Source organism: Trachypithecus francoisi, unplaced genomic scaffold, assembly GCF_009764315.1.
Source record: "Trachypithecus francoisi isolate TF-2019V2 unplaced genomic scaffold, Tfra_2.0 Lachesis_group12, whole genome shotgun sequence".
NCBI lineage: Eukaryota > Metazoa > Chordata > Mammalia > Primates > Cercopithecidae > Trachypithecus > Trachypithecus francoisi.
The window spans coordinates 14,495,969-14,521,636 of record NW_022681457.1 but is presented as its reverse complement, the minus strand read 5'-3'; the positions used below and the strand labels follow the sequence as shown (position 1 = coordinate 14,521,636).

The following is a 25,668-nucleotide window of genomic DNA, read 5'->3' as shown; positions in this document are numbered from 1 at the left end:
GTGGCTCACGCCTGTAATCCCAGCACTTTGAGAGGCTGAGGCTGGCGGATCATGAGATCAGGAGATCGAGACCATTCTGGCTAACACAGTGAAATCCCATCTCTACTAAAAATACAAAAAATTAGCCAGGTATGGTGGTGGGAGCCTGTAGTCCCAGCTACTTGGGAGGCTGAGGCAGAAGAATGGCATGAACCCAGGAGGTGGAGCCTGCAGTGAGCTGAGATAATGCCACTGCACTTCAGCCTGGGCAACAGAGCTAGACTCCATCTCAAAAAAAAAAAAGAAAGAAAGAAAAGAAATATTCTCTGGTTCTTCGAATATGCAGATAAATTGATGAAGTCTGGTTAACTGTCTTGGTAATTAAAGCATGTGATGCTTCTTTAGGGATAAGTCAGGGAGTGTGCAAATACTGGAGATCCTGCCCAGTGCCCAGGCACAGCTGATTTATCAAGACAGAGAATTCACAATAGAGAAAGAATTTAATACACAGAACTGGCTAAATGGGAGACAGGGTTTTATTACTACTCAAATCAGCCTCCTTGAAAATTTGGAGGCTAGGGTTTTTCAAAGATAGTTTGACAGGCAGGGGGCTAGGGAATGGGTGCTGCTGATTGGCTGGGGATGTTAAAAATGGTCCTTGGGCACTAAGTTCACTTCTGGGTGGGGGCCACAGGACCAGTTGAGTCAAGAGTCATGGGTTTAGGTGGGGCCATCCGGTTGTCAGAAATGCAAAAGCCCAAAAAGACATCTAAAAAGGCCAGTCTTAGTTCTACAATAGTGATGTTATTTACTGGAGTAATTGGGGAAGTTGCAAATTTTGAGACTTCTGGAATAACAGCTGGAAATCAGAATAATGGCTGGTAATCCTTTATATATATTATCTTAGAATTCAGGCCCCTCTCATCCTCCTAAACTAGTGGGGCCTTTCAATCGTATTACAAAGGCAGTTTAGTTTGGGGGAAGGGCTATTATCATTTAAACAATAAACTAAATTCCTCCCAAAGTTAGCTTGGCCCAGGCCCAGGAATTACCAAGGGCAGTTTGGTGGTTAAAAGCAAGATGGAACTGGTTAGATGAGATCTCTTGCACTGTCATAATTTTCTCACTGTTATAATTTTTACAAAGGTGATTTCAGAGATTGAAATAGATATACATATGTTGTGAAGGCTGTTTGCTTGTTTTTTGTCTTTTAAAGCAACAGATCCTCACCTGAGGTCAGGAGTTCGAAACCAGCCTGGTCAACATGGTGAAACCCTGTCTCTACTAAAAATACAAAATTAACTGAGTGTGGTGGCACATGCCTGTAATCCCAGCTACTCAGGAGACTGAGGTGGGAGAATCACTTGAAACCTGGAGGCAGAGGTTGCAGTGAGCCAAGATCATGCCATTGCACTCCAGCCTGGGTAACGAGCAAAACTCCATCCCAAAAAATTTTAAAAAACAACAACAAAAAAACAGGTCCTTTGAAAACCAGAGGTGTATGGGCAGGGAACATAGCATGACAGCAGCAGAGCTTCTTTTGCTATGGATCCAGTTAGAGCAAAGACCTGGTTTGGATGCCAATTCAGAGTTATACACCATGGTGTTGACAAAAAGAGTCAAACTCCATAAAATATAAAGAGATTTATTCTGAGCCAAATATGAGTGACCAAGGCCTGTGACATAGCCATAAAAGGTCCTGAGAACATGTGCCCAAAGTAGTTGGGTTATAGCTTGGTTTTATACATTTTAGGGGGACAGAAGTTACAAGCAGACATCAATCAATACATGTATACATTGGTTTGGTCTGGAAAGGCGGGATAACTCAAAGTTGGCCATGGAGGTGCTTCCAGGTCATAGGTGGATTCAAAGATTTTCTCATTGACAATTGGTTGAAAGAGTTATCTAAAGTCCTGGAATCAATAGAAAGGAGTGTCTGGATTATGATAAGGGGTTCTGGAGACCACGGTTTTTATTACGCAAATGAAGCCTCCAGGTAGCACGCTTCAGAGAATAGATGGTAAATGTCTCTTATCAGGTCGAAAACAGTGCCAGACTCTTTAGTGAATTCTCTTCTAGAGAGAGACCTGGAAAAGGAAGAGGAATGTAGATTTTACAAAATGAATACACTAAGTATGCTAGATTCTAATGAGATTGTTCTGATTTGACAATATTAAAGGTTTTGTTAATACATTGACTTCCAATCTCATCTTTAATATCTGTAGTACTCTTGTGTACTGAATTTTTTTTTTCATTAAACAGTTTTCTGTAGATTCTGAGGAAAAGATACAAAAAATTTTTGAAAAACTCAAAAGGCAGTTTCCTGCTGATGAAGATCTGTGTGATAATTGATTTTAATGGATTTATAATGCATAGACTATAGTCCCTAGTTATTTAATCAAGCACTAATATCGACATTGTGATGGTATTTTGTAGATATTCAGCCCATAATCAGTTGGTTTTGAGTAGGGATATTATGCTAAATACAGGTAGGCCTGATCAATCACTTGAAGATCCTTTAGAATAGAGCTGAAGCTTCTCTGAATGAAAAAATACTGCACCTGCTGGTGGCATCTTCCTCTCATGGGTTAGAGTTCCATCTTCACCTTTCTGGTGGCCAGCCATATGCATTTTGGAATTGCTTAGTGATATGGTTTGACTCTGTGTCTTTACCCAAATCTCATGTTGAATTGTGATCCTGAGTGTTGGAGGTGGGGCCTGGTGGGAGGTGACTGGATCACGGGGGTGGTTTCTAATGATTTAGCATCATCCCCTTAGTGCTGTCTTTTGATGGAATTCTCATGAGATCTGCTTGTTTTAAAAGTGTGTAGCACCTCCTCCTGCTCTCATTCTCTCCTGCTCTGCCATGGTAAGATATGCTGGCTTCCCTTTCACTTTCCATCATGATTGTAAATTTCCTAAGGCCTCGTAGCCACGCTTCCTGTACAGCCTGCAGAACTGTGAGTCAATTAAACCTCTTTTCTTCATAAATTACCCGGTCTCAGGTAGTTCTTTTTTTTTTTTTGAGACGGAGTCTTGCTCTGTCACCCAGGCTAGAGTGCAGTGGCATGATCTCAGCTCACTGCAACTTCCACCTCCCAGGTTCAAGCGATTCTCCTGCCTCAGACTCCCGAGTAGCTGGGATTACAGATGTGTGCCACCATGCCCAACTAATTTTTGTATTCTTTGTAGAGACGAGGTTTCACTATGTTGGCCAGGCTGGTCTCGAACTCCTGACCTTAGGTAATCCGCCTGCCTTGGCCTCCCAAAGTGCTGGGATTATAGGTGTGAGCCACTGCACCTGGCCAGGTAGTTCTTTATAACAGTGTGAGAACAGACTAATACACTTACCCAGATCCACAGTGCCAAAGGAGAGTTCCTTGCAATAATTGCTTGTATATGTCATACTGATTCTGTTTCTCTGGTTGAATGCTGACCAAAAGACATTTTGCCCCACAAGAACTTCTAGAGGAAGAGCACCCTAAGGATGAGTTTTCTAAATTGATTGTGTTTTCTAGAATTGGATTTCTACTCTTACTAAATTTAAGAGCACTACTGACTTTATTTCCAGTGCAACATAGGGAACTGGTTGTCAAAGGCATGATGTGATAATATGCCAAATATCATATTGAATAATCCTAATAAAATGCCTATTGGAATGATTCTGGCTACCATGAATTTGTTAGTTTAGGACACAGTAGACAAACTTTTCAGTATAGTATATTTCCTGGATGCTCCTACTTGGGCTTCAGAAATTAGGAAAGAAGGCCAGGCATGGTGGCTCACGCCTGTAATCCTAGCACTTTGGGAGGCCGAGTAGGGTGTATCACAAGAGTGAGACCTCCTGGCTAACTTGGTGAAATCCCATCTTTACTAAAAATACAAAAAAATTAGCCAGGTGTGGTAGCACGTGCCTGTAGTCCCAGCTACTTGGGTGGCTGAGGCAGGAGAATGGCATGAACCTGGAAGGCAGAGCTTGCAGTGAGCCGAGATCATGCCACTGCACTCCAGCATGGGCAACAGTGCGAGACTCCATCTCAGAAAAAAAAAAAAAAAGAAGAAGGAAAGAAAAAGATGAGGTCAATCACTGCAGGGCTTAACTTTGCCTTGTTGATGTTGGTATTCATAGTAAATAAATTGATGAGAAATCTATGATATTGTCACTGGGTTTATATTGGCAGAAGAGTTCTATTGCAGGGGAAGAGAGAACTCTAACTGCAACCACCTAACATTGTCACAGCTCTCAAATCAATTCCAAGACATGTCCAGTTTACAAATCTACATTCACTTAAATAAAGGGGAGGCCAATGTTAGATGAGTATGGGCCCTGATACATTTCAGAGTTCTCCACAGGAAACCATGGCCATAAACCTGTGACTGACTACATAAAAGGAGCAATAATCACTCTTTTGGGCAATGACTGAATCTTCATTGTCAAATGGCACATTGATACGATGATCAGACATGGTGAGGAGAAAGTAGGAACTACACTAGGCATATTAGTAAGACACATGCATGACAGAAAGAAAGAATAAATCCTATAAATATTCATGGGCCTTCCACTGTGGTAAAATTTCCATAGGTTCATTGATGTGGGACTATTGAGATCTCCCTTCTAATGTATAGGGCAAGAAGCATATGGTATTCCTACAACCAAAGGGTCACAATGTCTAGTGGCCCTCCTTGGCTACTGGATGCTACTTATTCCTCATTGGGATACGCTACTCTGCCTTTTTTGTCTGACCCCAAAACATTTTGCCTCAACTAAGATATGATAAGACTATGTAATGTGTCCTAGCTGCCATGTAAGTTTCTCTACCCCTAGGACACTATGGACCAGGAGATCCAAAAGTAATTGAAATATCAGTGATACAGAATGACGTTTGGAGCCATCAACTGGTCACATTTGATGAATCAAACCACAAATGGATGGGATTTTGTAGCAAAGCCCAGTCATCCTCTACATATACTTACTCTTTTTCTTTTTGGTAGAGACAGGGCCTTGCTTTGTTGCCCAGGCTGGTCTCAAACTCCTGGCATCAAGAGATCCTCGTTCTTCAGCCTCACAAAGCAATGAGTACAGGTATGAGCCACCAACCTCAGCCTACTTACTCTTCTTTGGAAAAGCTGCTTATGATTTTGCTAGTGGTCTTAGTAGAGACAGAGCACTTAACCATGACCTACCAAATTAGCATGTGCGCCAAGCTTTCCATCATGAATTGGGTGCTGTTGCTCATTCCTTGTCTTTAAATTTTATGCACACATTGGTATCCCATTTGTAAGTGGTATATATATGATTGGGTTTGAGCAGGCTCTGAAGCCATAGATAAGTGTATCATGACCCCTACTCCTACTACATTACCTTCAGAATGAGTGAACATGAAGACAAGTCCTGTGAATTACTGTGTCACAGCAGCAAAAAGAAATGAAGTGATTAAAAGTAAACAAAGCCTAAAGGACCTTATGTGCATTATAGGTGTCCCGGATAGAGAGAAAGAAAGCCAAGAGAGCTTCTTTACAGAAATAAAAGCTGAAAACTTTTCAAATATGAAAAACACATTATTCTGTAAATCCAAGAAGTTCAATGCATTTCAAGTAAGATAAACACAAAGAGACCCAACTGAGGCATATTATTAAAAAATCATTAGAAACCAAAGACAAATGAAAAATTTGACAGCAGCAAGTCCAAAGTCCCTTGTTATGTACAAAGACATCCTTAACGAAGATGTCAGCAGATTTCTCAGCAAACATCTGAGACGAGATGATATATTCTTTCCTAAAAACACATACACACACATACACACACATACGTCTATTGAGAACTCAACATTCACCCAAACTGTCCTTCAAACTTGAGAGATAAATCTACTGAATGGGTAGACAATATGTATAGACATAATATATGACATCAGTTGTACAAAGTGGGGAGAGGGAGAAGCTGTGAATGAGTAGTATTTTGCACGTGATTGAAGTTAAGCTGGTATCCATGGGTGACAGAGTGAGACACTGTCTCAAAAAAAAAAATTAAAGAAGGCACAAATAAATTGAGATACATCCATTATTAATGGATTGGGCGACTTCATATTGCAAGGATGTCAATATCTATATCTATAGATTCAATGCAATCCTTAATCACAGTAACATTTTTCTCAGAAATTAAAAAATCCACCTAAAATTCATGTGAAGTATCAACGGATACTCTCTCCTCTCCCATGGTCATATCTTAGACCTCCTCATTTTCTAGCAAATATTCCTCCACAATAATTTGCAGCACTACTTTCCAACAACTTTGACTTGTATTTCCACCTCGGTCCCACCAGCATGCTAGCATTAGTAACATTAGAACCTCGCCAATACCTACAGTCCACTGAGATGATTACCTTTTTACTCTTGTAACTCCTCCTCTCCTCACAGCCTGCCAAGCACATCTCTTGTCAGGAGAGGACAGCTCACTTCTCCTAATGTCTCACTTCCCAGAATTGTGTCCCATGAAAATTTTTAGCTAGATGAAGGCAGAGAAAAAAAATATTTGATTTCTTAGGCTTTATGGAAGCGATAGGAATGGCAATAGGGGTTTGGAATGGAGACTGCACGCACCAGTCAACAGGGTGTGTCCTCAATAAGTAGTGGGTAAAGGACATTAACTGAGATGCTATCTCCAACTCCACTTCAGGAAAGCTTGCTGCAGAGTTAGAGTGACAGAGTCCAGATGCTCTGTTTGAGTCGCGGGCCCTTCGTCTCAGACGGGCGAGTCCGGGGGATTCTGGGAAGTGGAGTCCAGACGCTCTGTGGAGGCTCGAGCACTTCCGGTCCCCAACTGTGACGTCGCTATTTCACTTACCATAGTAGTTTGAGTTATTTCCATATCTTGCGAGTCCTTCCGAACGAGTCTCCTTTGCTCGGGGCTCGCAACCACCCAATAATCGATTCAGGAGAAAAGAAGCCCGGGCGGAGAGCAGAGGTTTGGAGGGGCGAGGGCGGGGATTGCCCCTCCCGTCCGCTGAGCCTTCTGGCCTCGCGGGGCTGTGCTAGCGTCTCAGGGAGTGGGATTGGCGCGGCCCTGTGTCCTCTGCTTTGACCTCGCTCAGTCCGCCTCCCTCTTCCCTACATATGCGGCCTTTTTCAGTGTGGCGTGGAGTGTCACTTAATGTCCGTTTATCTTCCATTGCTGTTTTGTTGTTGTTTGTTTGTTTTGTAACGGGACTTTTCGGACTCTCCTAGTAGAACCGTTTTGGGACCTGAAAGAGGTAACACAAATGAGAGCCTTAAAAAGCAGTCCCTGTCCGTCGTTGTCTGATGGTCTCTTGTTAATTTCCCACGAAGCCTGTCAGGTCCCCGGATGGGGTCAGAGCTCCAGCTGCCGGGGCCCCGACCCTTCTCCCTGATCCCTGCAGGACACTGGATGATCCCTGACGCCTTCTGACCTCTTTTTAGGAAAGCGAGGGGAGCATTTAATTTTTATGGGGGACCACAAAACGGTCAGGGTGTTTCACAGCTTTCTTTTCCCCCCAGCCCGACCTTTCTAAAAGAGCAGCAGGAAGGGACTTCTTGGCTACTGAGGGCAAAGCGCTACGTGAGTGATTCTTGGCTTTTTTCTTTGGCAGAGATGCTTACCTCAACCAAGAGGGTGTAGGATTTGTCCTTCGGGCATGGGTGTCGATAATAATTAAGCCTTAATTGGTAACTTTATTCCAAGTACTTTATACCCCAAAATACATGATCTCCATAGTGGCACTGTGGAGAGGTACAGCTTTTTTTATTTTAAAGACGGGCGTGAGACACAGGTGGAGCAGGGGTTGAAACCTAGGCAGTCCAGGTCAGAGCCTGAGTTGATCATCTCTTGAATGCATTCTCACTGAGGCAGAGAAACTAGCTGGGAGCAGGTGGAGAACGTAAGTTAGGACTTGATTGAAGGCACCTTGAGGCAAGGCTCAGGGGCTTGGACTTCTGTAGGAGTTTTTGTTTGTTTTGGCTTTTTTTTTTAACCTTATCTACTATTTTCTTTCTTTTTCTTTTTTTATTTTTTTGAGAGGAAATCTTGCTGTCTCCCAGGCTGGAGTGCAGTGGCGCGATCTCGGCTCACTGCAACCTCCGTCTCCCAGGTTCAAGCGATTCTCCTGCCTTAGCCTCCCAAGTAGCTGGGATTACAGGCGCCCGCCCCCACGCCCAGCTAAATTTTTTTGTATTTTTAGTAGAGATGGAGTTTTACCATGTTGGCCAGGCTGGTCTCGAACTCCTGACCTCAGGTGATCCACCCGCCTTGGCCTCCCGAAGTGCTAGGATTTCATTCACTTTTTAACTAGTATTTCATATTGTTGTGGAGCCATTTTATTATGGAGCATTCAGAAACTAGAGAAATTGGAATAGAAAAAAATTTTAAGTCCCCTTGAATCCAGGATATAAAGACAGTAAATGTTATATTTTGAATGCATTTCTTTGTAGCCTTTCTTTTTGATCAAAATTATTATTTATATTTTATTTGTAAACATTCTAACAAAATTCTATTTATTTATTTATTTATTTTGAGACTCTATCACCCAGGCTGGAATGCAGTGGCCGGATCTCAGCTCACTGCAAGCTCCCCCTCCCAGGTTTACGCCATTCTCCTGTCTCAGCCTCCCGAGTAGCTGGGACTACAGGTGCCTGCTACCTCGCCCGGCTAGTTTTTCTGTATTTTTTAGTAGAGACAGGGTTTCACCATGTTAGCCAGGATGGTCTCGATCTCCTGACCTCGTGATCCGCCCGTCTCGGCCTCCCAAAGTGCTAGGATTACAGGCGTGAGCCACCGCGCCCGGCGACAAAATTCTAATATTATAAATGTGTTCCCCTTATCTGTTTAACTATGGAAACTTCCAGACACCACCAAGAGAGAATTCACTAGTGAGCTTTCAAGTTATGTCATGCTCATTCTTATTAATCTCATTGTTATTATTCCTTTGATTGTTTCCTGATATTTCAAAACATTTGATATTATTTCAGAGCTATAGAAAAGTTGCAAAACAGTATAAGAAATTCTCATATACTCTTTTTTTCGGCGGGGGGATGGAGTTTTGCTCATGTACTCTGTAGCCAAATTTGCCAAGTGTTTACATTTTTCTTGTTTGCTTTGTTCATGTCCTATCAGCCAAATACCACTAGGAACATGCTTGTAACTAGAGACAGCTGTTTGTAACTTTCTGCAGCAAGGAAGCCCACATACTTGGGTAATCGTGGGATGTCTTGTTAAGAGCCATTTAAGAAGGGCTGGTGTAGCATTTCATATAACATGCTAGATGATAGTAGATATTATATTAAATAATATTGTTATCTGTAATTTATCAGATCTGTTAAAAGACTACTAATACTATAGTGTTATTTTTTACATAGTATTGGATAGCATATTATCAAACACCATGTAATCTAATCTGCAGTTCCATATTTAAATTTGTTCAGTTTTTCATTTGAACTTTTTATAACTGCCCCCTTCCCCACTCTCCATCTCTATCCCCAAAGTTCAATTTTGTGTATCGTCTTTAGCTGTCACGTTTCCATAGTTGCCTTTAGTCTGGAAGGATTCCACATCCTTTGTCTTTTATGTGCATTGTTGTTCGAAGAGTATAGGCAAGTTGTTTTGGAGAAAGACATTCATTTTTAGCTTGTCTGATATATTTCACCTTTAAGTTTAGATTCTCCATTATTGGTGAAGATACCACAAAAGTGTTAAGGTATCCTTTTCAATGGAACATAACAGGGTCAAGTGATATTCGTTTGTCCCTTCTTTGGCTGTTTCAACTGTGTTCGCTTAGCCAAGATCATGTCTTTCAGATTTGTCCACTGTAACGTTACTTTTTAAAAAATTATTATAAAGTTTCTCATAGGGAAATATATTATTAGTGGACAGTCTGCTGTAAATAGGAATTTCCATTTCTCCTTCATTGATTCATTCATTTGTTGAACTATAAACATTCTATCAATATGGACTCAGAATCCAACCTTATTTATTTTAATGATATATAGATTACAATTATTTTTTCCAACTCCAGTGTATTTTACATATCATAGCATTCACCCATTTCAGGTGTACAATTCAGTGACCTTTAGGAACTTTGTGGAGTAACTATCATCATAGTTCAGTTTAGATCTTTTACATCCCCCAGTTGGACTCTTCATGCTCATTTAATTTAAACTTCATTCTCACCTCAAATCTGCCTCAACCACTAATCTACTTTCTCCATATATACATTTGCCTATTCTGGACATTTCATCTGAATGGAATCATAGAATCCATGACTGACTTCTTTCACTTAACATAATGTTTCCAAGCTTCATGTATGTTGTAACATGAGTCAGTATTTCATTCCTTTACATTCTAAATAAGATTTCATTGTATGGATATGCCAAGATTTCTCTACCCATACAAGGGCCTCTTTGTTGTGTGCAGTTTTGGGTTAGTATGAATAATGCTGCTGTAAGCATTCATGTGCTAATTCATGTCCATATTGTTGGGCAGCATCCCTGGCCACCCTTTCATGTCTCTCTCTCTGCCTTCCATGGCACGTTCCAGGCACAATTCTGTCTTTGCTCGAACTGCGTAACTGAGGACTCTGCAAATTCCATGAAGTAGGCGGAAAAATGATCATATGCAACGTGAGTATGGCGTGCCTCTCTTGCTGTTCAAATTTCATCTCACTACTCATACTGTCGTGTGTTTTTCTCAGTCTTGGAAAGACTCAAGGAGAACTCAAACAGGCATTTGAGGATCTCTTCTGTGCCAGGTGCTTCCCTCTTTTCTTTCTTTCTTTTTTTTTTTTTTTTTTTTTGAGATGGAGTTTCGCTCTTGTGGCCCAGGCTGGAGTGCAATGGCATGATCTCGGCTCACCGCAACCTCCGCCTCCCAGGTTCAAGCCTCAAGTAGCTGGGATTACAGGCATGCACCACCATGCCTGGCTAATTTTGTATTTTTAGTAGAGACGGGATTTCTCCATGTTGGTCAGCCTGGTGTCAAACTCCCGACCTCAGGTGATCTACCTGCCTCGGCCTCCCAAAGTGCTGGGGTTACAGGTGTGAGCCACCAGCCCAGCCACTTCCTTTTTCTCTTTCGTTATCATCAGTGGGACACCTCTCGTCCAAGTAGTCCAATGAGTGTGGTGCAGCAAAGCACCAGCCCACTATGGCTTTGTTTGTTTAGGTTGTGTGATTGTACTGCCATGTACCAGTTACCATAGGGCACCTTCAACTCGCTCTCATGTGGCAGGTGCCAGGTCCTCACTTGGTAAGCCAGGTCTCGGGTTCTGTTGGCGGACACTGTAATGTGACCGATGCTGGTGTGGTTTACCATAGTCAAGACAGGAGGGTCACTGTGGTTGGTGACAGAATAAATCCAAAGCAGATCAGGTGACCTGAAGTGGCCACAGCTTGGGAGAACCTGAGTGTGCTGTGCTCTGCCACCACATCCTTGTGGAAACAACAGATTGACAGATGTTGAATAGGCGGAGGGCTGAGGTGGTGCAGCGACCCAGTCTGTCCCTGCCCTAAGGCTACTACCACTGCAGACATCCATTCCCCTGGTTGCTTGACCCAGACCTTTGTGCCTCAGTTGTTCAGTCAGGAAGGGAGCCCATGTCCTGTACAAAAAGACATGCCTGCTAGTGATACCCACCCAAATGGAAAGCTCAGTAATCTTCAGCACCATTAGAGGGACCCTAACACCCTGGTGTTCCATGGTCTCATCCTTCAACCCTCTGAGATCCCACGGAAGTCTGGGATTTCCAGGGAAGCATTGCCTCCAAATGAGAGTCAGGGAGAGCTTTGTCTGGTACTGTGGTGACCTGAATTGCGAACCATACCAGAATGTGTACTCTAAAAGGAAAAAGAATGGATGAGAACACTGAGATTGGGGTCTCACAGGCACAGCCTAATCAGGCTGCTGCCATGTCTGCCTCCACCTCCGCTTCCACCAAGCTCAGTATTTCTAAGCACACGTGGCAGTGAGTTGTTTCTTTGGGACTGGTGTGTAGAGTGTAGTGTCCATGTTAACCTAGTCAGACAGGAGTACTTTCCTACTAGCAGGCCGTGGGAATATCTGTCCCTTCTTCAGTGATTTTATTTTATTTATTTTTTCTATTTTTTTGAGACAGAGTCTCGCTCTGTCGCCCAGGCTGGAGTGCAGTGGCGCGATCTCAGCTCACTGCAAGCTCCGCCTCCCGGGTTCACACCATTCTCCTGCCTCAGCCTCCCGAGTAGCTGGACTACAGGCGCCTGCCTCTACGCCTGGCTAATTTTTTGTATTTTTACTGGAGATGGGGGTTTCACCATGTTAGCCAGGATGGTCTCAATCTCCTAACCTTGTGATCCGCCAGCCTCAGCCTCCCAAAGTGCTGGGATTACAGGCGTGAACTACCATGCCCGGTAGTTTTTTTCAGTGATTTTATGAGTCACCTGTTCTGTGGTTCAGTAGCTCCATTGGCCTGCAGGTGACAGGGTGCATGCCAAGTTCATCATATTTCATGAGAGAGCGCCCATTGTTTTGTATATTTCATGAGAGAGCGCCCATTGTTTTGTATATTTCATGAGAGAGTGCCCATTGTTTTGTATATTTCATGAGAGAGCACCCATTGTTTTGTATGGTCGATGAAGGATATTCCTTGGTCAGAGTGAAATTCCATGAGGTGTTCAAAACACAATATCAGTTCTTCTCAAGGACGGCTGTGGTAGTCCCAGTGTTCACGAGTGACATATATATATCCCTCCTAGGCAGCAAGCTATTGCCATGCTTTTTGTCCACACACAGTATACCCAGTCAGCAGCCATACTCCTGCCAGATGGCTGGACTGCTGACAACAGCCCAGAGTTCATGAAAATGTAGCAAGATATGGTAGTAGCAGTTGCCTGCATTGCAGTCACCACTGCATGTAGTTTGGTCCATCGGGTGAAAGGGTCATGTTCAGTCTCAGCCTTAAGATAGCCATTTACTGGCCAGATGCTGGTCACAGCCCAGTGGAGCCTGTCTGCTTGTTGTTTCGCAGAGCTGTCTATAAACCATACTGTACCATCAGTAGGCACATCTGAGTCCAGGGCCCCAGGTAGCCACATTAGGTGCCAGAACCCCCCTTATGGGTCATTTGGTCTCTGCTGTTAAGCTAGCCATTTGTTCATACAGCCTTCCGGGTCTGATCGTGAATGTACCATTTCCTTTTTTTTTTTTTTTTCTGAGAGGGAGTCTCGTTCTGTTGCCCAGGCTGGAGTGGAGTGGTGCGATCTTGGCTCACTGCAACCTCTGCCTCTTGGGTTCAAGCGATTCTCCTGCCTCAGCCTCCCCAGTAGCTGGGATTGCAGGCTCCCACCACCACACCTGGCTGATTTTTGTATTTGCAGTAGAGATGGGGTTTCATCATGTTGGCCAGGTTGGTCTTGAACTCCTGACCTCAGGTGATCCGTCCACCTTGGCCTCCCAAAGTGCTGGAATTACAGGAGTGAGCCAACACACCCAGCTGAATGTACCATTTGCTTATGATAGTAGAGCTTTACCACTTATCAAATGGAGCCTGCCCAACTTTATGTATAGGGTGAATAAGGGCCCAGGTGAGAATGGGCAGTTTATGTCACATGTGTACTCCAGTGATAAGATGCACTGTCCCCATCAGTGCCCAATAGCAAGCAAAGAATTGCCATTTATACAAGCATCCCTTGTGGCTGCCTTAGGCAACATATCCAAAATTTCAGAGACTGGTGCACCTCATTGTCAACGTTTTGTTTTCACAGACTCTAGTCAGTACACATGCAGGTTATGGACCTTGTACCTTCATTGGACTAGCATGCTCTGCAGGTGTAAAGGCACTGTCTGGGCCTTGGCTGGTTGAATGGCTTCCAAGGCCTGCTACTACAAAGGGTCCCATTCAAAGTTGATGGCTTTGCCACTCAGTGTCTATGGGGCTAAATGAACACCAAGTGGGCTATGTGCTTTCTGCAGTACCCAAAGGCCTATTGGCTGATGAGTCTCCATTCCATTAGTGGGTGCTGACAGGCTTAAGACTTTTTGCTTGCCTGTATCTGGGATATTTGTTTGCCTTCTCATCCATGTGACATTGGCATTCAGCCTTCCATAGTCGGCTGTTCCTCTCCATGCCCTGGAGGTCTGTCTGACCAGCTAAAAAACTGGGCTGTTAGTTACATTTTGACCTGGTTGGTGTAACATTTTTCTCTGTGGCAAGTAATCCCTGAACTAACGAAGTAATGTCTTGTTCTCCACTTAGCATGCAGCAGTGCTTTTGCTGAACCCACTGGGGCTTAGGTGGCTTAGGTGGTAGGCAGGAATGGATATGCCCCACTGTTATGATTCAAAAATTACGTGCAAGGACACATTTCCCCTGAGGCAGCGGTGATGTTCTGTGTCTGAATAGCCCAAATGCCACTGCTTCTAATACACTCAGCAGTGGGGACCACAGTCACTGACACCTGAAGTAGCCCAAAGGATTCACCCCCAAATATAAGCACCACAAGCAGACAGGCATCATGAATCACTGAGTTCTTCCTAAAAGCTTTGATGTCATTAGTTTAATTTTTCCCCTAAGAAATATTAATATTTGAATTCCTCCCTCTCTTTTTCCCTCTTTTTTTTTTTTTTTTTTTTGAGGCAGAGTTTCACTCTTGTTACCCAGGCTGGAGTGCAATGGCAATCTCAGCTCACTGCAACCTCCGCCTCCTGAGTTCAAGCGATTCTGCTGACTCAGCCTCCCGAGTAGCTGGGATTACAGACATGTGCAACCATGCCAGGTTAATTTTGTATTTTTAGTAAAGATGGGGTTTCTCCATGTTGGTCAGGCTCATCTCAAACTCCCGAACTCAGGTGATCCGCCTGCCTCAGCCTCCCAAAGTGCCAGGATTACAGGCGTGAGCCACAGCACCCGGCCTTCTCTCTTATCTTGATAGGAATGGTGAAGACCCAGAGACCGGGCTTCATCCCTCATTGTGCTGTTCTTTTTGGGATAGAAAAATCTGTCCTCCTTCACCAACAATCCGGGATAGCCAAAATAGCGTGTCTTCATGATATTGCCTATACCTGTCCTGCAGATCGTGAGTCTCTCTTTCTCGAAGGCCCACATCATGTTTATTGGCTCCCTTCTTCTTAGCTGCCTCAGAGACTTTCTGATAACCCACTTCACCCACTTCCAGAGCCCTCTGGCCCCAGGAATATGCGATTACTTAAAAGCCCCACAGTCTGTATATTACACGCCATGCTCCCCTGTTTTCATTTGCCATCCTCTCTTTCTGAATCCATGCAGCCAGCTCACATCTATAGAGGGGTGACCTGTGTACCACTTATCACTCTGTTTTTTCCCATAAATCATGCAGCTTCTTTCCAGCTCCTGTGCCCCCAAGCTGCCATTACTGCCCTGGACCACAAGCTGGGGGGCATTACTGCTCCCCTTTGCTAATGCATGGTTCTGTCGGACCGGACCCTGCTGTGCCAATTCTGTGGAGCAGGTTCACGGGTTACCAACGTACATGAGTTCAGTAGAAGGGTACACTCAATACACAACTAATTACATAAAGCAGATTTATTGCTTACAGGTAGGCAGCAAGGGAGAACAAAAACCTGCAGTTCCCTGTGAGTCAGTCCCCCAAGGCTCAAGAAAGCTGCCTGGAGTGGATAGAGTCTGAATTGCAAGCGCCCCATTTGCACCTCAGCCGAGGCACCCCAAGAGGCAACGTGTCCTGGATTATGTGCCTCAGGGGCAATATAGCTTACTGGGAAGTTCCTCCCTCACTTGAGATGTTATCTTCCCTAGGAAGGACACATACATTGCATTTGTAGCACATTCTATGGTTATTATTGAGAGCTATGAGCAAGAAGGTGGGCAGAGTCAATCTAAGGTAATACTGAAAATTGCCCAGTTACCTAAAACTTGTTTGTTGGGCAAATAGTAAAGAAATGTGATAGCATCCAGGGTTAGAATATGAGAGAGAACAGCCGGGCGCGGTGGCTCAAGCCTGTAGTCCCAGCACTTTGGGAGGCCGAGACAGGTGGATCACGAGGTCAGGAGATCGAGACCATGCTGGCTAACATGGTGAAACCCCATCTCTACTAAAAAATACAAAAAACTAGCCGGGGGAGGTGGCGGGCGCCTGTAGTCCCAGCTACTCGGGAGGCTGAGGCAGGAGAATGGCGTGAACCTGGGAGGCGGAGTTTGCAGTGAGCTGAGATCCGGCCACTGCGCTCCAGCCTGGGCGACAGAGCCAGACTCCGTCTCAAAAAAAAAAAAAAAAAAGAATATGAGAGAGAACAATGAGTGTTATCAAACCAGGTTGGGACTGAATTACTAAATGTTGCAGGAACAATAGGCAAGATTCATTGAAACTTATATATATGAAGCCCAGGATGCAGCATTTAGAGTTTTAGAGGGTTACTTACAAGTAGACTCAATGAGTGCACAAAGTAAAAATATAGGACCTCATTTTCTTTCTATTCTTTTTTGTTTGTTTGTTTTTGAGACAGAGTTTCGCTCTTGTTGCCCAGGCCGGAGTGCAGTGGTGCAATCTTGGCTCACTGCAACCTCTGCCTCCCAGGTTCAAGTGATTCTTCTGCCTCAGCCTCATTTTCATCATTGCATTTCTGGTGGAGCTCAGGAAAATCAGTCATTGTCAGGACACAAACAGAATAAGTAGTAAATCTGTAAGCTGACCTATGTCTCAAGATCCAAAACAACTTTACACTTGTCCCTTGTGCCAGTGCAATGCTGCTATTTACCAATAGTCCTTGGCTATAAGATCAAGGTGACATCTGCTTGATGTTGTAGGAGGCAGTGACCTTCAAGGACGTAGCTGTGGTCTTCACTGAGGAGGAGCTGGAGCTGCTGGACCCTGCCCAGAGGAAGCTGTACCAAGATGTGATGCTTGAGAACTTCAGGAACCTGCTCTCAGTGGGTGAGGACAGGCACCCTCTGTAATGGAATGTCAGACCCCAGGAATGGTTTTGTATCCTAGGGTTTTCAAGTTTGAGTGTGCAGTGAGAACCTACATTTCCAGTAAATTTTGCCTAGCTATTAGGTTGGTGCAAAAGTAATTGTGGTTTTTGTCATTGGAAGTAATGGTACACCACAATTACGTTTGCACCAACATGATATTACCTTGAACGTGTTGGGATTAAGCATGTGACTTTGCCTGTTCACAGGGCATCAACCATTCCATGGAGATACTTTCCATTTCCTAAGGGAAGAAAAGTTTTGGGTGATGGAGACAACAAGCCAAAGAGAAGGGAATTCTGGTAAGAACCAAGCAGTTGTGTGTCCCTGCATGTGGTTCCTGTCGGTTTTACTTCTGTCCATGCCCATTTCCAGCATTTTGGGGTAAATGGCCGAACCTGTTTCCTGGATTATTACAACCTCCTCCTGCTGATGCCCCTGCTCCCACCCTTCCCACCATGCCATCTGTTCTCACGGTAGCCAAAGTGATCCTTAGGAAGTGGAAGTCACATTGCCATTACTCAGCTCAAAAGCCTTTCTCGCTTCTTGTTTTTATTAGTGTTACAACCTCTTTAAGTGGCTTTTGTAGACCCTGTGATCTGCTCTTCATCCCACACTGCCTGACTGCATCTCCTGTCCTCTCCCACTTGCTCCATCTTTTCCAGGCACATTGTCCTCCCTGCTGTTTCTCTATCCTGCCAAGGACATCATATTGCCTGTTGTGGCCAGTGATGTAAAACTCAGCAGATTGAACAAGAAACACTTATCTTTCTCTTCTGTAGGCCTGAAGTCTGACACATCTCACTGGGCAAAAATCAAGCTGTCTTAGGGCTTTGTTCCTTTCTGGATATTCATGGGGAGAAGACTTCATTTTGGTTTACCAGTCTCTAGGCACTGACTACACTCCTTGACTCTTGTTTCCTTTCCTCCATCTTCAAAGGCAACTACGTTGCATCTCTGACCATTCCACTATAGTCACGCTCCCTCTGCCACTCTTCTTATACCTTCCTCTTTCACCTTTCAGGCCCCTTGTGATAGTATTCATCAATCCTGGATGATTCAGGATGACCCTTCCACTTTCTGCTTAGCTGGCTAGTGACCTCAATGGCATCTTAATCTCCCTTGCTGTGGAACGTAATATGTTCATAGGTTCTGAGGATTGGATGTGGACATCTTTCAGGAATGATTATTTTCTCTACCACAAAAGTTTCTACCTCCGAACCCTCACTTGCTCTTCTCTCGGATTGGAATACACTGTCCCCACAAAACTTACTGACCCCTTTTTTAGTTTATGCAGCTCTCTGCTCAGTTTTAATATCATAGGAGAGGTCGTCTCTAAGCACCTTATTGAAAATACTATCCTATCTTTACTCTTCTTGGCCTGCATGTGTTGCGTCTCATGTATTTTCGTCTACTGATAGATCACCTCTCCCCTTTACAATGTAGTCTCCTGAAGGCATTTATCTGTTTCTTTATGACTGCGTCTTCAGCACCTAGAATACTCCTGGTACATGGCAGGTATCTGTAAATATTTGGTATTCTTGTGAATGAATTAATGGATGAGAGGCCTTGACTGTCTGTAAGAATCATGGAGATAGCTAATAAGTGACAGATATACCAGAGTGAATGTTATATAGTCATGCCTTGGTAACCATGGGGTTTGATTCCAGGACCCCCTTGTGGATACCAAAAGCCAAGGATGCTCAAGTCCCTTCTACATGTAAAGTATTTGTGTATACCCTACATACATCCTCTCATATACTTTAAGTCATGTCTAGATTAGGTATAACACCAAATGCAATGCCTACCCATTGCTTTATTCACATGGATTCAATGTATAGGACTCAATGTGAGAAATTCAAGTTTTGCTGTGTGGAACTCTGTGGAATGTTTTTTTTTTTCCAAATACTTCTGATACACTGCTGGTTGAATCCATGTATGCTGAACCCACAGATATGGAGGCTGACTGTATGTTGCAGGACAGTTTTTTTTTTTTTTTTTTTGTCTGTGTATGGCTGCTTATTCAATTTTGACTTTCTTAGATTCTCTTGACATGGTTGGTTTTCTGTGTGTTCTGTTGACCCACATCCTGTGGAAACTTTCAAGCATTGTTTACATGACCACACTGAGAAACATGCCTTCCATGGGGCTTACCCTGGAACTTTCCATAAGGACCATGTTTATGTCTGTGAGAAATCCTTTATATCTGTGAGCTGAATGTTGCTTATATTTCTGCATGTTTTTCTTCAAAAAATGTGATGTCTATTTCTGCATCTTTGTACAAATTTAATTGTCAAAATGTGAAGGAATATAGATTTTACAGAAATTTTTATTTATATTTACAGAGATAGAGTGTTGTATTTTCATCTGGTGAACTTTATGACCTGAAAGGAATTGGGAAACTGCTCTCAAAATAGAAACCTCCCAAAGGATACTCTCCCTTCTCTTTAAAGACTGCTTATTTATAAGTGACAGCATATTAAATATATCCATGTACTACTGTGTACTGACAGGTACATACTTACCAATTAATATTTTCCAAGATTCTTTCCATTGGAAAAATTTGGAAGTTATCTTTCCATTGGAAAAATTTACCTAATTCAGGACTTGGTAATATCCTGACAAAGTTCTAAACATTTTGTGAGCATGAGCCGTAGTAAGAAACACACCTTTCAATGTAACCCAGACAAACATTTTTCATGTGTGTAGATGTGTGTGAGTGGCTTTAGTAAGCAATTCATGTAACGACATTTTTCCTGCTTGTCATAATGCTGCAATAATTTTCATTCTAGTTCTTTTTTTGTAAATGTTTATTGTGGGTTTTAACTTTATTTCAGCTCACTGAGGCATAGTCTTGAGTATAAAAAGTTATAATGCCTGTTTACATCATAGGCTTCCTTTTCATTCCATATGATTCTTAACAACTTTGATTGTCTGCTCAGGAGCATCCCCCTTTGTGAACCCCTGGAAGGACAGCCTTTCAGATTCCCCTCAGAACTACAGTTGTCTGTCCCTGTACTCTTTCAGATAACCAAGTTACTGTCCATATCAAAACAGAAAAATAAGATTAAGTGTTTTTATACATGTATAAAATTATTGTGGGGGAATACTTTGAATGTATATATATTAAACACTCTGAGGTGTTTGGTGTTTAGCATTGTGAACAGTTCAACCAACTATGAAGTTTAGTGGGACATTTTACAGAGGACTGCTCTCACTTCACATCAAGTGAACATTCGGCAGCTTTTCAAAACTATCTTCATGTTTAGTAATTTGCTAGAAAGACTCTTAGAATTCACTGAATGCTTTTATCCTCACAGTTACAGATTCTTACAGGGAAAACATGCATATTATAGTTAACCAAGAGAGAACCCAAATAAGATAGAGTCCAGGGAAGTACCAAATCCTTATTTTCTATTGTATTCTCCCAGTGGAGTGGGGTTTGTTACATTGCCAGGATTAGCATGTGACTTAGACACAGATAACTCCCAATCAGGGAAACTTACCTGAGTGCTGGGATCCAGAGTAATTATTGGGGCTCCATTACATAGCCATAATTGGTTGGTTGATTCCCATGTGGTTATTTAGCCTCCTGGTTCACTGATTCCCTGTGAGGTAAAGCTCCTCCATGAATCACACTGATGTTCTTTCTGATGTGAGCAGTGCCACCCCCCATGCCCCAAAGGAGGGGCCAGTCACAACCCCAAATAATATTGTTTCACTATCCAGAGTTGCCCAGGTTTTACCTTCAAGCAAAGAGACTCTCCTCAGGCATGACACTGCAAGATCCTAGAGATTACCTCTCAGATGCTGACAACGTCCTGACCTCTTTCAAGTTAGGTTAACTTCTTTGTAAGGATGTATGACAGACAAATATATAAACTATGTATTCTGTTATTGCATCTCCTTAAAGTTCCTTTGGATTCATATTTCACTACGTATATAATATTTTAGCCTTATGATATACCACACATTTTAGACTGACTAAAAAATTCACTAGAAATAGCAACAAGTGAAGTGTATATATTAATTTTTTAAACAAGTATTTTATTTCTATCCAGAATTTTACATATGAGACATGGTGTGGTTCTAAATTGGTCTCATGCAAACCAGAAACCAGAAACCAGGGTGCACTTGGAAAACAGAAAATGAATGTTCATTAAATCCCACATCCTAAGTGTGAAGTCTTGAAAACACTGAACAAAGACTTTACTTGTCCACATGTCTCGTTTGGTGTTTTTTGTTTGTTTGTTTCTGTTTTTTGGTTGTTTTTTTTTTGAGACAGAGTCTCACTCTGTTGCCCAGGCTGGAGTGCAATGGCCTGATCTTGGCTCACTGCAACCTCTGCCTCCCAGGTTTAAGCAATTCTCCTGCCTCAGCCTCCTGAGTAGCTGGGATTACAGGTGCATGCCACCACGCCTGGCTAATTTTTGTAATTTTAGTAGAGACGGGGCTTCAACATGTTGGCCAGGATGGTCTCAAACTCCTGACCTCATGATCCACCTGCCTCAGCCTCCCAAAGTGCTGGGATTACAGGTGTGAGCCACCGTGCCCAGCCTACTTGTCCACATGTCTTAATTCTGTGTCCTTATAGGCAAAATCCAAACTGAAATGGAGACTGTTCCAGAAGCAGGAACACATGAAGAATTTTCCTGCAAGCAAATTTGGGAACAAATTGCAAGTGACTTAACCAGGTCTCAAGATTCCACCATAAATAACTCTCGGTTATTTGAACAAGATGACGGCTCCTCCCAGATTGAGGGAAGACTATCTAGAGTTCACACAAGAGAAAAATCTTCCCAGGGTGGAAAGTGTAAACAGTCCTTCAATGATGTTTCCATCTTTAATCTTCCTCAGCAGTTATATTCAGGAGAGAAGTCTCATACCTGTGATGAGTGTGGAAAAAGCTTCTGTTACCTCTCAGCCCTTCATATTCATCAGAGAGTCCACATGGGAGTGAAATGCTATAAGTGTGATGTGTGTGGTAAGGAATTTAGTCAGAGCTCACGTCTGCAAACTCATCAGAGAGTCCACACTGGAGAGAAACCATTCAAATGTGAGCAGTGTGGGAAAGGCTTCAGATGTAGATCAGCGCTTAAAGTTCATTGCAAATTACACACAAGAGAGAAACCTTATAATTGTGAGAAATGTGGGAAGGCCTTCATGCACAATTTCCAGCTTCAGAAACATCAGAGAATTCATACTGGGGAGAAGCCATTCAAATGTGAAATATGTGGTAAGAGCTTCTGTCTTAGGTCAAGTCTTAATAGGCATTGCATGGTTCACACAGCAGAGAAACTGTACAAATCTGAAAAGTATGGAACAGGTTTCATTGATAGGCTACATTTGCATAAGCATCAGATGATTCACAGAGGACAGAAACCATATAATTGTAAAGAATGTGGGAAGAGCTTCAAATGGTCCTCATATCTTTTGGTCCATCAGCGAGTCCACACTGGAGAAAAGCCATACAAATGTGAGGAGTGTGGGAAGGGCTACATTAGTAAATCAGGTCTTGACTTCCACCATAGAACCCACATGGGAGAGAGATCTTACAACTGTGATAACTGTGGGAAGAGCTTTAGACATGCTTCTAGTATTTTGAATCATAAGAAACTCCACTGCCGAAGAAAACCATTGAAATGTGAAGACTGTGGAAAGAGGCTTGTACACCGGTCATACCGTAAAGATCAACAAAGAGACTACAGTGGAGAAAACCCATCCAAATGTGAGGACTGTGGGAAGCGCCACAAGAGGCGCTTGAATTTGGATATAATTTTATCATTATTTTTAAATGACATATAAGTTATACATGTTTGTGGAGTGTGAATTTGATACATGTATATAGTGTATATAATGTATGCTGATTAAATCAGTTTAATTTGTGTATCACCTGAAACATTTATGATTTGTGTTGGAAAAATTGAACATCTATTTTTTGGATTTGAAAACGAGTTACTGTTGATTATAGTCACCTATAGGGCTGTAGAACATTAGGAGTGAAGTAGTGAGGAGTTTTTTTGTTTTTGGTTTTGTTTTGTTTTGTTTTGAGACGGAGTCTCGCTCTATCGCCCAGGCTGGAGTGCAGTGGTGCGATCTTGGCTCACTGCAAGCTCCGCCTCCCGGGTTCAGGCCATTCTCCTGCATCAGCCACCCGAGTAGTAGGGACTACAGGTACCCACCACCAAGCCCGGCTACTTTTTTGTATTTTTTAGTAGAGATGGGGTTTCACCATGTTGGCCAGGATGGTCTCAATCTCCTGACCTCGTGATCCGCCCGCCTCAGCCTCCCAAAGTGCTGAGTAGTGCGGAGTTTTGAATAAAGTTACAGGATCAAGGGCCAGGGTTCTAGAGAGAGGAAAAGAGAGGGAGAGAGATTTTTCTTGGGACTGGAACCCGAATGAACTTAGTCCAGGGGAGGAGTGCAGTCCCTCCCACTGCTTGCCAGGTTGATCAGACCTGCAAAGTCAACCTTCTCAATTCATCCTGCATGGATGTCTATTCAGGTGACTTGGATCCGTAAGACAGGGAAACTTTCCACCCATTCCTCATGGATGTCTATTCAGGCAACACAAGCCAGTAAGGATTAGGAAAGGACAGGCAAAGCACCCTGAGTGAGAAAAAAGATAGGAAGAGGAGAAGAGAGAAAGAAAAAAGGGAAGAGATTGACTGGACATGGTGGCTCATGCCTGCAATCCCAGCATGAGAGGCCAAGGCAGGCAGATTGCTTGAGTCTAGGAGTTTAAGACCAACCTGGGCAACATGAGGAAACCCTGTCTCTAAAAAAATACAAAAATTAGCCGGGCATAGTGGCATATGCCTGTAGTATCAGCTAATTAGGAGGCTGAGGAGGGAGGATCGCTTGAGCCTGGGAGACAGAGGTTGCAGTGAGCTAAGATCACATCACTGCACTCTAGCCTGGGTGACAGTGAGACCCTGTCTCAAAAAGAAAGAAAATCATTGGCTGGTAGGGTGAGGTGGTCCCAGTCCCTGTTGGACTGAACAAAGGAGGACAAACATGGGAATAAAGATAAAGACAAAAGAGTATATTTAGAAGAAGAGGTCAGAAGGCTTCTTGCTTCTAGTGAACAAGGGCCATGAGCTTCTAAATCCCTTTGTATTTATTTAGCCAAGGAGATAGGGAGAAGGAGGTGGTTGTCAGTCAGCTGCTTGACTTGGTGCAGGCCTGCACGACTGCGTTCTCTGAACAGTAGTCTCCAGATGTTCCAGTAGATAACCTCAAGGAGCACAGCACCAGGGAGTGTTTGAACCCAGCACACCTTCTGGCAGCAGGCGCAGATGTGAGTTTGCTCACATCCTGCATTCATGATAAACAGTGTGCTGTTTGATCATATAGCCTTACTGGAGTGCTGAGTTGGTCACGATCCTCTGGCTTTTGGCCCTCTACAGCAGAGGCAGAGGCAAAGAGGTCCATGAGGCTGGAGAAAGCCACCCATTGTGGTAACACTGAATCAAAAGTTCAGTCAGGTGATTTTCAATTGTGAAGAAATCTTGTCCAGCAGTCCTGTCAGCTCACATGTCTCCCCCTCAAGGAGAGAAAGCCCCCCCCCCGCCATGCCCCATGATCCTAGACAAATCCGCAAAGAATATGCCACCAACCACAGGTTCCTGGGCTCTCTGCAACAGAAATTGAAATGAGGCTGAAAGGGTTTTCCCAGACAAGCTTTCATTGGAGCTTATGCCAGGACATAAGGGAGGCAGCACAAGAGAGAATCTCCTGACTCCTTTCAAAGAGTTCATAGGATTGTTTATTTGGCAAAGTGTGGGAATTAACATCAGGAATAGGATTTGAAGGCTGGACTGGGCAAAGCACATGACTGGTAGGGCATGCAGGTCAGTATTACCTGGTTGCAATGGTTATCTTGTGTAATGGGCCACCTGGTGGTCTGGGTGGTGGCAACAAGGCTGTAAATCAATTGTTTAGCATTTCATCCCAAAATGAGACACTCTACAACTTTGGTTATCACCCAAGGCCAGTTCCTGGAATTCTTAGCAGTGAGGTAGAGGTGTGGGTTTTGTGATCATTGGGGATGCATGAAAGAACACTGTAGTCAGGGTGAACTGAAGCCAAGCCCTGTCTCTACTCTGTCAATAGAACTCAGAAGAATTCTATTGCAAGTGAAGAAAAGGGTGACTGAAATCACCTAACACAGAGTCACAGCCCCAAAATCAAATCCAAGACATGTCCAGTTTACAAATCTACATTCATTTACATGAAAGGGAGGCCAATACTGGATGAGAATAGACCCTACCACATTTCAGAGTTCTCCACAGGAAACTATGGCCATGAACCTGTGTGTCTATGTACTCAAAAGGAGAAATAATCACTCTTTTTGACAATGACTGAATCTTTATTGTCAAATGCCACATTAATGTGATGATTGGACCTGGTGAGGAAAAGTAGAATGTAATCTAGACATATTTGTAAGACACATGCATGTCAGAAGGAGAGAATAAGTCCTATAAATATTCATAGGACTTCCACCTCTGAAATTTCCATGAGTTCACTGATGCAGAACTATTGAGATATTCCTTCTAGGATAGGCACGGTGATCACGCCTGTAATCTCAGAACTTTGGGAGGCCAAGGTGGGGGATCACTTGAGGTAAGAAGTTTAAGACTAGCCTGGCCAACATGATGAAACCCCGTCTTTACTAAAAATACAGAAATTAACTGGGCATGGTGGTGGGTGCCTATAATCCCAGCTTCTTGGGAGCCTGAGGCAGGAG

The 25,668-nt window shown here is 43.3% G+C and overlaps 1 protein-coding gene and 1 long non-coding RNA gene across 4 annotated transcripts; one reads left to right on the top strand and one right to left on the bottom strand.

The window, feature by feature from the left end:
• Positions 1–1,418: 1,418 nt before the first annotated feature.
• On the bottom strand, positions 1,419–6,712 carry LOC117091898. The gene is made up of 3 exons (XR_004440564.1): positions 6,577–6,712; positions 6,360–6,481; positions 1,419–2,066 (listed from the first exon to the last, which is right to left on the bottom strand). It is a non-coding gene; the product is annotated as an uncharacterized LOC117091898 (long non-coding RNA).
• A 74-nt stretch (positions 6,713–6,786) lies between these two features.
• On the top strand, positions 6,787–22,818 carry ZNF222 (zinc finger protein 222). Of its 3 annotated transcripts, XM_033224835.1 has the most exons (5): positions 6,787–6,940; positions 10,523–10,605; positions 16,755–16,881; positions 17,129–17,221; positions 21,514–22,818. In XM_033224835.1, exons 2-5 carry the CDS (start codon positions 10,591–10,593, stop codon positions 22,722–22,724), a joined length of 1,446 nt encoding a protein of 481 aa, XP_033080726.1. In that variant the 5' UTR covers positions 6,787–6,940; positions 10,523–10,590; the 3' UTR covers positions 22,725–22,818. The 3 variants fall into 3 exon arrangements, with proteins under 3 accessions (XP_033080726.1, XP_033080727.1, XP_033080728.1); XM_033224836.1 differs by lacking the exon at positions 17,129–17,221; XM_033224837.1 differs by lacking the exons at positions 6,787–6,940; positions 10,523–10,605; positions 16,755–16,881; positions 17,129–17,221 and adding an exon at positions 19,305–20,754.
• The last annotated feature ends 2,850 nt before the right edge of the window (positions 22,819–25,668 follow it).